The sequence below is a fragment of the Helianthus annuus genome, chromosome 1, assembly GCF_002127325.2.
Source record: "Helianthus annuus cultivar XRQ/B chromosome 1, HanXRQr2.0-SUNRISE, whole genome shotgun sequence".
Classification (NCBI taxonomy): Eukaryota; Viridiplantae; Streptophyta; class Magnoliopsida; order Asterales; family Asteraceae; genus Helianthus; species Helianthus annuus.
Genome location: NC_035433.2, coordinates 117,919,350 through 117,937,447, shown reverse-complemented (window position 1 = coordinate 117,937,447; position 18,098 = coordinate 117,919,350). Strand labels below are relative to the sequence as shown.

Genomic DNA, 18,098 nt, shown 5'->3' with positions numbered 1-18,098 from the left:
GGTCGGGTTGATTACAAAAATGTTTTTTAAGAGATTGTACATCAAGGGGCAATTTTGTCGGGTTAAAATGGGTCCAGGTTGGTTCGGGTTAAGTACGGGTCAATACTTTTTGACACCCAATCATTGCAATAGCGCAATTGCACAAACATTACAATATGAAAATACGCAATTAAAGATTAAAACAACAACAAAAAGAAAGACCGGCCTCATAGAAGTACGCTGCTACGCAGACTCTGAATTTTAGAGAATTGTTAATGACCCGATGCAGCAGCGTTGATTCATAAACAACTTAGCGGTAAACAATCTATTTCCTTATTCAAAATTGACAAATTAGACACTTGTTTAATACTTTAATTGAAAACTAGAGATGGTATTTGATGTATTTTTCATAGAGAAAGCAGGTTGCAGTGACGAATTAATGTCAACTCTTCTGTCAATGGCTTTATTCAAGAGAGGTTCTCGACTTCTCGTGATGTATATATATGTTCACACCCACCAACTGTTTGACATAATTCCTCAAAGAGTTGTTTTCAAGTTGACCATAAACAGGCTATCTAATTTTGGAAATCAAGATCCAATTTCATCACAACATAAATTACTACAAAATCAGTAAAAAGAAAAAAAAACATGAAGATAAAATTCACATATATACGTTTTCGTTTAGAAATTTTTGGGTATTTAAACAAAAGTAGACAAGCCAACCAAAACGATAACTACGAAATATTTGCTGGTGTTTTAGACACAAAGCAGTTTAGTTGAGAAAAAAATCACAAGGTGGTTTTTATAAGAAAACTTCATGAAATATGAAATAAAAATGGTATTGTTTGAGTTTCTAATAACACAATTTAGTTTGGTTTTTTCATGGTTCCAAGATTTGATAGTCCCAAGTTACTCAGTTTTGCACAAGAGTGAATTCAATTTTTTCTTCTTATGGGTCACTATTTTTCAGTGCTCGGATTTCTAATAACGTGATGTCAAAGATCAGGTCGACTTGGTTCAGATAGAATCACATTCCTTTAACCACAAATGCATCTTTGACTACATTCGATAAGCAAATAATAGACCAAGCAAAATAGTCTATCCGAATTTACAATATACTAGTTTTCATATTGCTCAAACCAGTCAAGTCGAACACATCTTATTTACCACAAACAAAAAAAAAAGAGTTAAATGTGATTTTAGTCCCTGTTGTTTGGGTCATTTTGACAGTTTATTCCAAATGTTTCATTTTTCGCATATGGGTCCAAAAAGGTTTTATCGTTGCCATTTTAGTTCACTAGGTTAACTTCATCCATTTTTTCGGTTAACGAGAAGAACAATTCGGTTATTTTATATGTAATTATGTGAACTAGAAAGGCAATTCGGCCATATAAAATGACCGAATTGCCTTTCTCGTTAACAGAAATAATGGATGAAGTTAACTCAGTGGACTAAAATGACAACGGTGAAAGCTTTTTGGATCCACATGCGAAAAATGAAATCTTTGGACTAAACTGGCAAAACAGTCCAAATCACAGAGACTAAAATGACATTTAACTCGAAAAAAAAGTAAAAACAAATCATTGTGGAAAATCGTAACTTTTTGGTTAAGATGGACCTCGGTGTAACACTACGCAAAGGTAGGGCTGTTCATGAGCCGAGCCGAACCGAGCCGAGCCGAGCTAGGGCAAGCTCGGGCTCGACTCGATTATAAACCGAGTTGGCTCGGTTCGGCTCGGATTTGAAACTGAGCTGAAAATCTAAGCTCGGGCTCGGCTTGGTTTTAAACCGAACTGGCTCGGCTCGGCTTGTTTGGCTCGATTTTAAAAGTAAAAATTAATACATAACTCTCAAAATTTAGTATTCTAAAATATTATTCAATACTTCAAAAGAACATATTCAAAATAAGTTCAACCTAATACATTACAAGCCAAAATCACGTTCAACAACACAAAATAAGTTTTATATTTCAAGTAAATACAATATTTATTCATTAGCACGACAATTAATCTTTAAATATGTCATAGATATCAAACTACAAGCCTAAATACATGTAAATAATAATCACGTTTTTGTAATATATTATATGTATATAAAAATAAAATATATTATAAGTAAAATAATTCGAGCTAAGCCGAGTCGAGCTACCAAGCGAGCCAAACCGAGCCAATTTGGCTCGTCATGAGCCGAGCCAGGCTCACTTTCTAACCGAGCCGAGCCGGCTCGGCTTACTTTCAAAATGAAGGCATATCGAGCGAGTTTTTTTCGAGCTAAATCTAAGTGACCTTCGAACGAGTTTCGAGTAAACTCCGAGCCGCGAGCTTTTTGGACAGCCCTACGCATACGCAAAATAAATCTTGATAATTTAATTGGTAAAACAAATAAATAATGGTGAGAAATGAATGAAAAGTAAATATAACAGGGGTAGAGAAACAAACAGTGATTGACCTCCAAACCAGGATAACCGATGGTTTTTTTAACCACCATTGCCGATGATCACCTTCTTCGATCAAAACTCTGGCTTTCAACGTTTCGTCCTCTTCATCCTTATCTCTTTCACCTACAATTAAATCAACGAATACAACCCTGTTTCAACCCACCGACCAACAACCACCGACAACATTCCAACCATAACCGCTGCGTACGATCCACTGTAAGGTTCGGTACTTGTAATTACCAATATTTTATTCCAAACTTGTTCATTTCCTAATTTTATATTCAATTGCTTCTATAAAATGTTTATTATAATTTGAAGCTGTAAAAATATTTTATATTCTGTTGTTGTAGTAAAACAGAAACTACAAAATTTTGATACTTTATTATAATCTTTTGGATATAATCTATACTTGAGAATTCCTTAAGGTTGTGAAATTTTGTAGCTTGAGATATGGAAAGAGTGCTAGTGTTAGATTGTTATAATTAGGGATATTGTTGATATTTGATTGTGAATGATGCTACTAGGGAGTGTTTAATTATAGTGGATCAACATTGAGAGAAGTTCAATTAAGACGACTATTATATAGGTACAGTTTACAATACTACAAACAAACGTACCCAGTAATATCCCACTTGTAAAGTAGGGTCTAGGAAAGTGAGGTGAGGGAAAACCTTACCTCTATCCCTCTGGAGATAGAGAGGCTGCTCGCAGTTTGACACATGGCTCAACAAATCTTTTTTTTTTAACGTTATAGAATACAAATAAAATGTATACTAGTAAACGAAATAAAAAAGCGGAAGAAATAAAAGAAGGGAAAATTACAAAACTAGCCATTGACCAAAACCACTTTCAAAACTAGCCACCTCCCGTGTCCTTGGAGCGACGCGATGCGTCTGTGGGTTCACATCATGCGTCTGGAATTATGCAATGAAAACACTCAGTGTCCATTTTTTTATTGGGTTTCAATGTCGTGGCTCCACAGACGCATCCCGTGCATGATGCGTCGCTCCAAGGACGCGGGGGGTGGCTAGTTTTGAAAGTGGTTTTGGTCAATGGCTAGTTTCGTAGATTTCCCATAAAAGAATCACAAAGAACCTACAAACTACCTAGCAGAACACTATATGCCTAGAAAATTTCTTAAAATTTTGGTAGTTTAGTAAGCATCACAGAGTGACATACTGGAGTGGTCCATGATATAACGGTGAATTTTCTCTTAAAATGTGGAAAAATGTTGTTTATGCGGACTATATACCACCAATCATAGGATAGTGAACTTGATTCCTGTCTTTTATCATTTCGTTTTCTTATTTCTGAATCTGCAGGACTAATAGTTTTCTGTTTTAAGTTTCACAGTTCTCAAATGCGGCATAAAACATGCAAATAAGAACAAGCAATGTTGCAGACGGTTTCAGGATTAGTGTTTCAAACACACCTAGTTGTTCAAATCACACTTCTGGTTATGATGACATAGAATCATTAGGAGACGTTTTTCTTTGGGGAGAGATATGCTCCGACGTGTGTTCAAGTGATGGATCCGTAAACGCATTTCCATCAAAAACCGATGTTACCATTCCTCGACTTCTAGAGTCGAACGTAGTTATAGATGTCCACCAAATTGCTTGCGGCGTTAGACATTATTCTCTTGTAACAAAGCAAGGCGAGCTTTTTACTTGGGGCGAGGAGTCTGGCGGCAGGCTCGGTCACGGGCTCGAAAAAGACTTTGGTCGCCCACGCCTCGTTGAATTTCTAGCGGTTACGAATGTTGATTATGTTGCGTGTGGTGAGTTTCACACGTGCGCGATATCTACATCCGGTGATTTGTATACATGGGGGGATGGGTCCCACAATTCCGGACTTCTCGGTCATGGAACCGATGCGAGCCATTGGATACCGAAACGAGTTTCTGGACCTCTAGAAGGGTTAGTGGTTTGTTCGGTTGCTTGTAGCACGTGGCATACGGCTCTGGCGACTGTTGATGGTAGGCTTTTCACTTTTGGAGACGGGACGTTTGGTGTTTTAGGGCATGGAGATCGAGAGAGCTTGAAATATCCGGTGGAAGTTCAGTCGTTAAACGGGTTGAAGGCGTTAAAAGTTGCGTGTGGGGTATGGCACACTGCTGCAATTGTCGAGATCACAAACCAGCATGGCGGACATTCAACGTCCCGAAAGCTCTTCACATGGGGTGATGGCGAAAAACATAGATTGGGTCATGGAAACAAGGAAACGTACTTAAAACCGAAGTGTATATCCGCTTTAATGGACTACAACTTTCATCAACTCGCGTGTGGTAATACGATGACCTTAGCTCTTACAACATCCGGCCATGTTTTCTCCTTCGGTAGTACTTCATACGGTCAACTCGGGAACCCACAATCAGACGGGAAATTGCCTGCGATGGTGCAAGACGAGTTGGTCGGTGAGTTTGTCGAAGAAATCGCATGCGGAGCATACCATGCAGCTGTTTTAACGTCAAGAAGCGAAATATTCACATGGGGAATGGGTGCAAACGGAAGACTTGGCCATGGGGATTTCGAAGACCGCAAAACACCAACGTTAGTCGAATCGTTAAAAGATAGAGTCGTTAAAAGCATATCTTGCGGCGCAAGTTTCACTGCTAGTATATGCATTCATAAGTGGATGTCCGGAGCAGATCAGTCGGTTTGCTCCGGATGTAAACAAGCGTTCGGTTTCACAAGAAAGAGACATAACTGTTACAACTGCGGGCTTGTACATTGTCATGCTTGTAGTTCTCGAAAGGCTTTAAAAGCCGCACAGGCTCCGATTCCTGGAAAACCTCATCGTGTTTGCGACTCGTGTTACGCGAAACTTATAAAGAAACCGCCTGATGTCGGGATCGGGATTGGCAATTCATCTAGTTATCATAGAAGATTTAGTAACCAACCGGGCCAAGATGGAAATAGAGGACCGGGCCGGACTTCGAGGCTTTTAATGTCGCCGAACATCGAACCGGCGAAATACCTTGAGATAATGTCAGCGATGTACGGGCCAAAATCGGGTTCTTGTTCTTCAGTAAGATCTTCTCAAGTTCCGTCGTCTCAACAGTTAAAGGATATTACGTTTCCGAGTTCGATCGGTAGTGCTTTTAGACCGGGTGTCACGGCATCATCTTTTCAGATGCAGCCGCCGTTTCTGCCGTCACCGCGGCTGCCGTCGCAACCTCAACCTCCACCTCTGCCGACCAACAGCAGGTCGGCTTCACCGTATTCGAGACGACCGAATCCTCCGTCTTCTGGTTCTCCGATGTTCTCAAGGGGTGTTATTGATAATCTTAACAAATCAAATGAGCTATTGAACCAACAAGTGTCCAAGTTGCAGGGCCAAGTACGTACATTTTCTTCGGGGCAGAGCCATACAAACACCACTTGCACACTATCTAGACACTACTGATATGTCATACGGGCCCGTATGGCCCATATGGCTCGTCATATGACGGGAAAAATGGTCGTATAGGGCGAAGTCGAAAAGGTCATATGGATTGTATGAGATGGTGGTCACCAAATCATACAACCATAATGATGTTTTTGACCGACAAAAAAGTGACTGATGTGACAACTAACGAAGTTATATATGACCATTTGAGTAAAATGGCATTTCGTCCCGGAGGTTTGGCCAGTTTTGTGACTTTCGTCCAAAGGTTTGTTTTTCTGCATCTAAAATTAAAAGGTTTGAAACGTTGTCATTTTCATCCGGCTCGTCAAGTCCATCCATTTTTCTCCGTTAAGTCAGGGGTATTTTCGCCTTTTTTTAGCTTAAAGGGCAATTTGGTCTTTTTCTTTTATCACTTAATGTAGAAGCATTTAGCATAATGTGATATAGACTGAATTGCCTTTTAAGTTAACAAAAAAGACGGAAATACCCTTGACTTAACGGGGAAAAATGGATGGACTTAACGAGCCGGATGAAAAGGGCAAGATTTAAACCTTTTGAGTTTAGATGCAGAGAAACAAACCTTTGGACGAAAGTCGCAAACTGACAAACCTCAGGGACGAAAATGACATTTTACTCATGACCATTTTCTCCTGAACATATGGCCTATATGGTTCATACGGTCGTATGATATTACAAGCACACTGGTGTACACTATTGGGGGTGGTGTCTATATAGCAACCCCCTTTTCTTCTATACGTGTTTTGCCACTTGAAATGACATATTACCGTTAAACGGTAGGTAAAAACGTTAAAGAAGAACAACGAACGCCAAGATGCACAGATTCAAAAATTGCAAACTTATGCCGAAGAATCGGCAACATTAGCATCCGACCGAAATGCCAAGTGTCAAGTTGCTGTGGATGTCCTCAAATTCGTCAGATCTCAGGTATAAGAGATTGAAATACACATAATATCCTTTTATAAACAAGTTCTTGATGAAAATAAATACTGTTTTATGCTAGCTAAACACGTTGACAGAGAAGCTGCCTCCTGATGATGAAAGCATAAAAGCGTTGACTTTTAAACTAGATGACTTTCTACAATCCGCTCCGTCAAGGAAATTCTCAAACCGAAAGCATCCTAAGGTTGAAGAGAGTGAGGAGGTGACATCACACAATGAATCTTCTGCTGGTGAAACAAGCAAAGACGGTAGCGCACATAGAGCAGAAAAGAAAGAAGTAATTGAACAATTTGAACCAGGTGTATATGTAACTCTCATCCAACTTTCAAACGGTACCAAAATATTCAAGCGCGTTAGATTCAGGTACTTGGCTCTTGGATTCTCATGATTCCTTTTGTACTACTTTTGTTGGGCTGTAAATGAACCGAACGTCACTAAGGAATGAACATGTTCATTAACGTTTCACAAACACTTACTGAACGAGATTTCTTGTTCGTGTTCGTTCATTAAGGAAATGAACATGTTCGTGAACACTTACTGAACATAAACGAACGCAAACAAATGTTCATGAACTTAAATGAACACAAACGAACGTTTCATATTTATTTTAAAATAAAATTTGCATTATTCTTCAGAAAATTAGATTATGAAGAATCCATAAAAAATAACTAAGTACTTAACATAACTATAACTATCTGAACATAGTTGACAATTATCACAAACATAATTAACACAAGAGTAAATTACAAAAATCGTCCTTTATGTATGTCACTTATTGCAAACTGTGTCCTTTGTCTTCAATAATTACAGAAAACGTACTTGATGTTTGCAGATTTTTGTGGTTAAATCTGACCAAATGGACCCCACATGAGAGTAAAATGACCAAAATACCCTCATGTGGGGTCCATTTGGTTAGATTTAACCACAAAAAATTAACTGAGTTAGGGTTAAAGGACATAACTTGCAAGTGTTTGCAAACATCGAGTACGTTTTCTGTAATTATTGAAGACAAAGGACACAGTTTGCAATAAGTTACATACATAAAGGACGATTTTTGTAATTTACTCTTAACACAAAATGAAATTGAAATGATCAAATGAGGGATGTTGGCGGAGGCATATGGTATAACTATGGTTTCAAAATTTTAAAAACTTTAACCAATAAAATAGAAATATAAGATAGGAAAACCTTTAAACGAATGAACACAAATGAACATGAACGAACACATTTCCGGACGTTCACAAACATAAATGAACAAATGCAACCTTTGTTCATGTTCGTTTGTTTAACATATCGAGTGAAACTTCTTGTTCGTGTTTGTTCCTTTATTAAACGAACGAACATAAACGAACTTTCTCACGAGCGGTTCACGAACTGTTCACTGAACGTTCGGTTCATTTACAACCCTACTACTTAGAATTTTCTCATCGATATATCTAAAATGCAGCAAAAGACGGTTTGTGGCAGAGCAGGCGGAAGAATGGTGGAAGGAAAACAAAGATAGGGTGTTCAAGAAGTATAGCCGGTCAAAGTCAAACAGCGGCCCAAGTACATCTGCGGCTCAACCGCCACCTGAACAGGAACCATCCACGTCTACATAGCTTAGCCACTTAACGTTACCGACTTCATTTTTGGTGCAGCGTGTCGCACTTCACTAGATTAGATAATTTATCCCTTTTTACTAATTTGGGTCACATGTGAAAGGGGTATAATATTATATTTCTAACATGTTAACTAATTTATAGTTAAGATAAAAAAAATATAACCCGAGGAATATCCTGTTACTACTGAGTTACGAACTTGAAAATAAAATATCTGATACCTTTATGTCATTATGTGTATGCCTTTCGGATGATTTGTTATTCTTTAAATATTGGCGTAATCTTCGCAGCCGCGTTTCTCCTAAAGTCATGTGCTATCTAGTGGTAACTGTGATAATGGCAGGTGACTTGTGGGGATTTGATGTTCGATTATATCAAGTATTCTATGATTTATGGATTGTGAATGTCATCTTCGTATCTTAGATCAAGCGGTTCACTCACTTTTTTACGTGTGAAGTATATGAGAAAACTATCGGTAACTTTCTTCCCCAAGCGACAGGTAAGGATTCAGATTTATTTATATCTATGGTGAGCATACTCGCATTCGGTTCACTTAGTGATAACATCCACTGTTGCATGCTCTCATTACTTTCATTTCCTTTGCAGCCGAGGGTGCTGAGAATGGTCTTGAGTTCACTATTGTAAGACCTTGAACGGATTTGATTCCGGGGATTGATGGTCTCGGTGAGGGTATTCCAGCATGCTTTAGCAACGTATGTTCAGTTTCATCTTTTCGAGTTCAAAATTTCCATTAATTTGAGCTTTTTTCATCATATTTTTCTTGACAATCCTTTCAGAATCTGCTCATGCGTGAGCCTTTAAAGCTTGTGGATGGCGGTCAATCACACAGTCGCAGAGGACCTTTGTTTATATTAAGGATGCTATTGAAGCTGATCATGATGATTGTATGTTATAGATAAGGCCAACAATTCTTGACACGACACGAAAAAGAAAAACAGCCCGACAGTTGACGTCGCCAGCCACATCGACCAGGTAAGCCTATCAATTTTGCTATAACATACATACACATTCATCCTGTAATATCTTCTTATACAAATTTTTAGCTAAACACACGTACAAGCTTCATGTTAAATATTTGTATGTGTAAATCTAAAAACCTCTCCGTAAAAGTAGAATGGCAGATTTACATGAGCATTAATAACTGTCGGTAAACACATTAGCGAATGAACAAAAACTGAACATTTAAATATGCATGGTTTCCCAAAAGTTTCAATGTATGTACTATACATATGCACCTGTTTGATTGATTCCTTAGACATTAAATTGATGAATAATTTCATTTACTTAGGTTATGGATAGAAAACAGATTATTAGCTAGGGGACTTGGGCCACAACCGGATTGGGATTCGAGTAGGTGCTATCCGTTCGGCTACAGTGCCGGCGGGTAGGGGTTTGGGGTAGTAGAGGGAGATGTAAAAAGTGGCCGATGTTTTTCCCAAGAACATCAACCACAATGGTCTCTTGTTTCATGTGTTTTTTGATGGTAATTTGTTTTATACCAGGTTTGACTGTGGTGTGTATTTATGATCAAATAAACGGACTTTTGAAGCAAGTGGTTTTTATTCATCAAAGCCGCAGCAAATGACAAATGACAAGAAGACAGATGTAGTGTTGTCGGAGTTTCGTTAGTCAATGACGTTTGGTTAGTGTATGATGGATGATGTTTGGTTAAGGAGTCATCCATTGAAACTTCAATTATGCTGCTGAATCTGTGTAGTAGATTTACATAACATTAGGGGAGTGGGGGTGGTCACTAGTGATAGAATTCCATCACTCACAAACATCCAATCAAGTTCCGCCATGTCATCAACCACTGTTCTATCACTCACAAGCTTTTTTTAGTGGCGGTGGTCATCACTAGTGATGGAATTCCATCACTCACAACTTTTTTTTTATTTTTTAAATTAGAAATTAACAATAAAACACTAAATTATAAATTTCATTAAAATTAAAAAATAAATTATATAGCAAAATAAAAAACAACTAAACATTGGAAAAAAAAAACTTAAATTAAACGGGTGGCATCTCCCAACCCCACCTTTCGCAAATCTCACGCTTTTGTTGAATTACAACCGCCTTAAACGGTTCATTGAGAAGGGCAATTAAAATTTATATAAAGATGAGGGACAGGGACCTGAATTGCAATTAAAGGAAAGCTATTTAAAAATAGCTAACAAAAGTTGAGGGGCTAATTTGCACTTTTCATCAAAGTTGCTATTAATTCACTTTCATAAAACGACAAAACAACAAAAGTGAATTGTTTTCAACTCTTTTCAACGCGTGATGTAAACAACGCGTTTATATTTCAACGCGTTAAAAAGGCGGCGGATCACGGACCACCCCCACTCCTCTTATACAAATGATTTGAATCAACAAAGTTTGGTGACTAAAACGCAGTAACATTGATGTTTTTAAGCGATAATAATTCTCATAGTTATTTTTGAATGTCTATTGATTTTGAAACTGTTATACTTTTTTTATTTGTGTCACGGTATCTCTTCTCAATTCGTATTGAGTTTATAGGTTATACAACTAATAATGATTGAGCCTGGAACTTTACCGAGAAGCTTATAGTATTTTTTATATTGACAAAAAGATAAAAGTTTTTGAATTTCTTCATATTTTAGTTAAAGGTTAACTAGAAAGTTATGACTAATGTAAGATATTCAAACAAATTTCAATAAAAAAAGGTAATAGAACGTACTTCAACTCGGATTCATTCACCTAAAGTGGGTCACCAAGCCAAGGCGTTGTAATACAATATAACGACGGTTGAAGAATTGTTGGATGTGTCGCGCATCCGTTTTGTTATTTTTTTTTTCGTTTTCACTGTTGGTTCGTTAATAATGGACTGAGCGAGCCCAAATGTTTAGACGTCCAGTTCAGTTGCTTCAGTCCAGTAGTCGTAAGATTAGGTAAAAATTGTTTCGATTTTCTTTTATTTGCTTTTCAGAAATTGTGTGAGCATATCCTTTTTTTTTTTAATTTTTTTTTGTCTTAAAATCATCAAATGGGAGGGTCTTACGCGAACCAACATGATTTAATGAGGGTGTAAGACCTATCTAAAATTAACACGAGTTTAATTCTAAATACACATTTTATGTGAAAATACAACCCTTCAAAAACTTTGTCAAGTTACGTTCTTACATGACTAAAGGATTCAAAATATAGTATCAAGTGTTTACAACTTTCATTTTTAAACTAAACAAAAGAAAGACATCGCGGAAGCTTCTTTAAGTATGTGTTCGGTTCACTTCGTTGCTTGATCGGCATTTGGATGGTAGCTACATTCACCTAATGTCAAAACCAACTTAAAAGTTAGTTTTGATAACATAGAAACAAGAATAAACAAGTTCCAATATCAAATAAACGAAATCAAAAATAAAAATTCAGATCTAAGTCTCTCGCGCCACGCGAGAGATTTCTTTAATTCGTTCGGGGGCCGCGACAGGGCCCGCGTGTCGCGCCAGCATTTACTCATCCCCTCGCGTGCCACGGGGGAGTCTGTTTTCCAGCGGTTCCACTCTCTGGACCTGCATATTTGCCCAACTCCATTTTTACAAAAATAACAAACTTCAAATTGCCATAACTTTTTATCTACAAGTCCGTTTTAGGTGATTCTTTTTCCTACGCCTCCGTAATTAAAATACGGATCCATTTATCCTATTTACTCGCATCGAAACCCGGTTTATAAGCGAATGGATTATAAATACCTGTTTCAATTATTCGACTCGTTTGATTTCTACTTTATATTACATGTTTACCATTCATAATTAATTCTAAGCATTTTTACCCATTCCCGGGCTATCAAACATTAGCGTACCGCTCCCATCACCCGGTTTGCGTACGCATTAACGCAATGCTTGATATCAATGATTTGAGCTTGCATTTTTGAACAATTTTGACATAATCATTTTTCTAAACTAACGTCCCATATTCAAGGGCTCATTCACACCAGATTTAGCGTATCCGTTTCACGGCTTATGCGTTCATAATACCCCTTCAATGTGTGACATTCATGTCACTTCTACCACTATTGTTTTAAAACATAATTTGACCCGTTTTATTGTCCAGTGAGCTTCATCACTTCAATGACATATCAAACGTGTATATTACGCTACGACAACCTTTACAAACTATAGTCAAACATATTATGCATAATGTGACGAAACTAAAAGTTACGTACCTTTAAAGCTTTCCTTTCAAGCGCGTATCTAATCTGGCTTATCCGCTTGAAGACTCGGTTTCCTTGCCTATAGAGTTCACCCAACAACTTGTTTAGAACTCTAATTATATCATATAACGCATAGTTCGCCATAACATTTAAATATGCGTTTTTGTTTAAAATTTCAACACTTAGTTTTCATGTAGGCGTTTTAACGAACATCTAATGGGCATAATCTTACATATTCACAATCAAGTTCATAACTAGTTCTTTTTGCCAATTTTAAACATTATTTTCAATTTCAAATGTCTAGTTTACACATCAATATCTAGACTTACTTCCCGGAGCTCAAATAACACTAGTTTGATAATCATAATTCTAGTGTTCATCATGTTTCTACAAAACGCATTTAACACATAAATGGATGATTATGAATTTCATAAGTTGAACACCAATTCAACAAGCTATTGACTAGGGCTTACTCTTAGACATGATTTCATTCCTAATTTCATCCAAACATCAAACATTCAAGCTCAAATTTCGATTTCTTATGTTCATCAAAATTTCAAGATGTAACTAGAAGATGAAATTCAACATACCTTGTGATCCCTTCACTGAGCTTGGATTTCGATTTGGCTTCTCAATTGATCAATTTTTGCAAGGGTTAGGTTGGAGGAACCCTTGTTCGCCCCTGTGCTTTCTACGACCAGAACACACACTTAGTGTGTGTGTTTTGGTTTTTATGTTTTATTTAATAAAAATCATTTTCAGTTTTGTCACTTTTTGGCCCGTCAACTTTCCTCAAGTTTTATATAATGTGTTTTAACCCTAATTTTTCCTATTATTTCAAGATTTTTAACTAACTAGGTTATTTATTCCTAGTTATTTTATCTCGACCATTACCGTCTTTTATTTATAATATAAAGTATATGTTTCCGGGGTGTTACAGAGGGGGTGGTGTAGCACATAAATAATGGTCCTATGTGGCAAATCATGAGCCAACCATGACCCTCATACCTCTTAGCCTTATAATGAACGAATATATTACAACCAAAATTCAAACAAATAATAATAATAATAAATAAACTAACAAGACGAGTATAATTAATAATAATAATAATAATAATAATAAATAAATAAACTAACAAGACGAGTACTGGCAAGAAATATATATATAGAAACCCAATATAATCAATTAAATTGTATCACACCAAGCAAGAAATATTAAAACCAACAAGACGAGCACTGGCAAGTGTACGTTAAAGAACAAACTTAATTAATTTCATATATAGATAGATATAATTAGATCCATCCATCTTCTGCCCTTTCTTTCTTATCTCAGCCGTCAACTTCCTAAACCTCGTCTCTTTGAAGTTCCTGGCTCGAACAGCCTCTTCGAAGTCAATTCTTGGCTGTAAATTAAAGATAATGCGTATTAATTAAACCAATCGATCACATGCAATCTGTTACTTCAAACAAATGATCTTCAATTCAATCGAATCACATATCATTATATTGTTTATATATATATATATATATATATATATATATATATATATATATATATATATATCAGTATCACAATCACAAACGTACTATTGAAAGTTTGAAACTAGGTTACCTGACATGATCGCCATACAACTCCACTGTTGATTCAAAATCACAATGCTCACACTTTTTTGTTAGAGGAATCCTCAAACGATTTCTTGGTCTACGCATGATGATGGATTCTAGGGTTTCTTTGTTTCTGAATACTACGTACTATGGTTTCTTTCTTTTTTGAGCGGTTTGTTTCGTAGTGGGGTTTGAGTGAGTATATACGGAAGAAGTTAATCTTGAATCTATTCTAACAAGAAGTGCTACGTCATCATGTACATGAAAGTTGTTTTAAAATTGGAACGGATACCCGTATTTTTGAGTTGTATGTTTGTTTGTTTGCATGAAGAAACATAGGAGCTACATGTTTTTATTTTTCATGCAATTAATAACATAATTTCCAAAGCTTTTAGGAAAAATGGCGAGTGTTTTTCTTTTTTCTATGGCAGGTAAAAAACCAACGTATTGTATTTGGGTGCATAAAAACGAGTCACCAGGGGCTGAATGAGGTTCGTTTAGCAACCAAAGAAGATCGATCAGGGAAGTTTTTCGTGAAAAAATCTTATCAGTGTTACTTTCTTTTCTGTTATATACAAGGGGGAAAAGGCAAACGATGGTTCCGGTCAACCGATGTCATAGGGAGTATCCTTGGGAAAACGATAGTGACATGTGATCGGTTCGTTTCGGTGGTGGTAAACCCTATTAAACATTAGCAATTTGTCAATCCAGGTTAGATCAAGACCATGTCCTTCCAGCCAAGGATAAGAACATAATTACCAGTGTAGGTTGTTCTTTTAGAAAATTAAATTAGTAGAATTACTAACAATATATATATATATATATATATATATATATAATTCTATGTCTAATATTATTTACTATAATATTTACATTTTCTAAGGTGAAAAGTGGAATTTTTGTTCGGTTTTCGAAAATTATATAAAATAGATGCAAAATGTTCACGCAAGTAGGTAAATGGTGGAATTGCATCCTAACCATTACAAGTGTCTCCCTTAACACAAGATCACTCAAACATGTGGTTAGTTTGGTGTCTTGGTTTGGTTTTGGCGAATTAGCCCAAACGGGTCAAACAAATGCGTGAACATGAACTAGAAGTAAAAGATATGAATGTAAAAGTATAATGTAAATGTTAGAAGTTAGGTACGACATGAATGTAAATTGTTATTAGACAAGACATGAATGTAAATTGTTAGCGGATAGTGTATTAGTTTAGTCATATAAAATTAGACGATATTAAGTTAGGCATTTTAATAATTGATCATGGTTAGTATTGTAAGATGGAAATGACATAATTAAATATTAAAAAAACATGTAAAAGAAAAACCCAAGATTAATCCTTGTTTTGGTGATGCGCCATCTTTGTTTACCATGGTAAACATTTGGTGACATTCCATAAGGATTTCTCCAATATGGGGAAGTATGAAAACACAAAGAAAAACAAGAAGAAAAGAAGAAGGTGAAAGGAGATGGAACTCACTTTCAAGAGGAAAGAAGATTTTTTTTGAGAAATGGCAAAGAAAAGTGGTGGAATAAGTGTGCTATTTATAGGAGAGAGATTAGGGTTTAAGGTGGTGAAAGAAATATGGAAAGTTGAAAATTGGCCCATTTATATATTTTTTTTCTTTTTGGGCCTAATGTCATGGGCTTATTTGTTTTATGCATTTTTTTTATTATTTGTATAAATTTTAGTTTCTAACATAATTTATAAACATAGTATGACACAATAGTTGATTGATTGGGTCTCGAATATCGAATTTACACAACATAAGTCGGTTTTCGAATGATTTAAATGTGTTTTGATAATTATATAAATAACACTTATATTTGATTGAACAATTATTGAGAAAGAAAAAAAAATCCATTAGGATCATATGTCTCAGATTACAATGGTTGAATACGAAAACACAGAAATGAATAATACAATAATTGCAGAATGTTACACATAATATGTTATTAATAAATTTATAAAAAAAAATCACGCCTGATGTGTGGTCGAAAACCGGTGTTCCTATATGTTTAAGTTTATGTTTTTACATAGCTTTTAGTTTCGAATAGCCTACTTTTGATTGGAATTATGTTTTGCAGGTCTAACGGAGTTTAAGGAGATTTTCGGAGCACCGGGAGCGAACGGGATCATCCGGAAATGCGAAACACGGAAAAACAGGAAAACATACCCTATAGGGGCATCGGCGACGCCCCGCGTCGTCAAGAAATGGCATAGGCAGCGAATTAGGGCGTTAGTAGGAAAATGCAATTTCTAGGGGGCGTCGGCGACGCCAGGGGGGGCGTAGGCTACTGTCCCTAGAAAGTGCATTTTTCTAAATTTCCTTTGTTTTGCGTTTTTTGGACGAATTAAAACCCAATTTTAGGGTCTTTTGATGGGGGTTACGAGTTTTTGAACATTATCTATCATTCTTGGAGCCAAGATCATCATCTCCTTCACCTCGAACCTACCTCTAACATCCCTAATCTCTAACCCATCACAAAACGCATTTCCTAACCCTAATCCACCATCACCATCACCATCACCATCATCATCAACCTTTCCACCATCATTCTCATACATCCACACTCACCATCCAAACCCTAACCTTCATCATTCCTCCAATTCCTCCAAGACTCAAGGTCATGGCTCGGTGTTCATGTTCGTCATCCGGTGATCGCGTTCCTTCAACCATGAGCAGTTAGAGTCCTTGGTTTCACCCCGGTGTAGATTGTTGTAAGATTTTCTAGGGTTTATACATTTGTGTTTAGTTTGATTTTGTGACAAGTTGTTTAGTATCTGAAACCTTTGATAATTGTCTTGCATTTGTTTCGAATTCATAAATTGTCGAGTTATGATAAAATTTGACTTTGCGAAATGGTTATGTGCAATTATGCCTTATCTTAGGTTAGGATTTACATGTTCTTGGTAAAGAAGTGCATTGCGGTCCGTTGTCTATGACGTTGATAGCTTTTGCCACCTAAGCCATGTGACACTAAATTCGTTAATCACTATATGCAAGTGAATCAAGTTAAAACGTGTAAGAACCCTAGGTCTTGCAATTATCGAACTGGGTGTGATCCGTATTCCCAATTCTTGTTTTCAATCAAGTAATCTAGTTTTTGCAATAATTAAGTAATCAAGTCTTTTATAGTTAATAGTAACTTGTCTATTTACCCTGATACCTTTTTCAACCAACCAAATAAACAAAGAAGATTAGCAAGCTTCATAAGTACTTTGTACATTTGTTTGTAAATAGTCTAACTAATCGAACAATTAGGGTGATACTGACCACATGCTTTTCGTAGATACGATACTCGACTTACCCTAGCTACTTAGGTCAATTGGGTTTTTGACTGACCGGGACGACACAGTCTATCAATGCCCCCGGGGAGATTTCGATCGGCCTTGCACACATCATTCATGATCATATACCCTTTGGCTAAAATCCTAATCGCCCCCAATAAAATTTTGGTTGAACCCCCAATCACCCTCACGAAAGTATATCCTACGTCCGCCATTGTATACACCTGAAGATTTACCCGAATATAATGGTTAGCTGGTAGATCGGCCCTCGCAATCTGCTGCTACACATTCCACAATGGAGAATAAGATCTGTGAGATAGGCCTGAATTTGTTCTCTTGTTTTGTTTTGAATAACTCCACTTGCATTTTCTTCGGTTGGTGTTGACTGAGATCGCCGGTTGGGTTTGCAGCAAGTCAATCCTAACATTGAAACAAGTCTTCTCACAAGAAAGTTTTGATTGTCTTTGGCCATTCTTGGATTTTGATTGTTTTTTTTCGATGTTTGTGAATCTTAGTGATGAATTGAATGATTATTTATAGTTAATTTCTAGCATGCACGTGGGATTTTGATAACTAGATTTTGTTACTAATTAAAAAATCTCAATATCCATTCCTTAATTAGAACTAATATAAACTTCC

At 36.6% G+C, this 18,098-nt stretch overlaps 1 protein-coding gene and 2 long non-coding RNA genes across 6 annotated transcripts; 1 reads left to right on the top strand and 2 right to left on the bottom strand.

Annotated features, from left to right (window-relative positions):
- Positions 1-2,414: 2,414 nt before the first annotated feature.
- Positions 2,415-8,540, top strand: LOC110873896 (PH, RCC1 and FYVE domains-containing protein 1). Of its 4 annotated transcripts, none has more exons than XM_022122955.2 (5): positions 2,415-2,632; positions 3,770-5,758; positions 6,605-6,751; positions 6,828-7,129; positions 8,214-8,540. In XM_022122955.2, exons 2-5 carry the CDS (start codon positions 3,791-3,793, stop codon positions 8,365-8,367), a joined length of 2,571 nt encoding a protein of 856 aa, XP_021978647.1. In that variant the 5' UTR covers positions 2,415-2,632; positions 3,770-3,790; the 3' UTR covers positions 8,368-8,540. The 4 variants fall into 4 exon arrangements, with proteins under 4 accessions (XP_021978647.1, XP_021978617.1, XP_021978623.1 ...); XM_022122925.2 differs by having other exon boundaries at positions 3,762-5,758; XM_022122931.2 differs by having other exon boundaries at positions 2,415-2,637.
- A 2,948-nt stretch (positions 8,541-11,488) lies between these two features.
- On the bottom strand, positions 11,489-13,550 carry LOC118479515. The gene is made up of 3 exons (XR_004859715.1): positions 13,153-13,550; positions 12,575-12,641; positions 11,489-11,921 (listed from the first exon to the last, which is right to left on the bottom strand). It is a non-coding gene; the product is annotated as an uncharacterized LOC118479515 (long non-coding RNA).
- A 160-nt stretch (positions 13,551-13,710) lies between these two features.
- Positions 13,711-14,983, bottom strand: LOC110938695. Its single transcript, XR_002591603.1, has 2 exons — positions 14,175-14,983; positions 13,711-13,965 (listed from the first exon to the last, which is right to left on the bottom strand). It is a non-coding gene; the product is annotated as an uncharacterized LOC110938695 (long non-coding RNA).
- Positions 14,984-18,098: the final 3,115 nt, after the last annotated feature.

Coding starts and splice junctions, on each gene's coding strand:
- LOC110873896 (XM_022122955.2), top strand. CDS start 3,791: ATGCAAATAAGAACAAGCAATGTTGCAGACGGTTTCAGGATTAGTGTT. Junction 5,759..6,604: donor TGTCCAAGTTGCAGGGCCAA/GTACGTACATTT, acceptor GTTAAACGGTAG/GTAAAAACGTTAAAGAAGAA. Junction 6,752..6,827: donor TCAAATTCGTCAGATCTCAG/GTATAAGAGATT, acceptor GTTTTATGCTAG/CTAAACACGTTGACAGAGAA.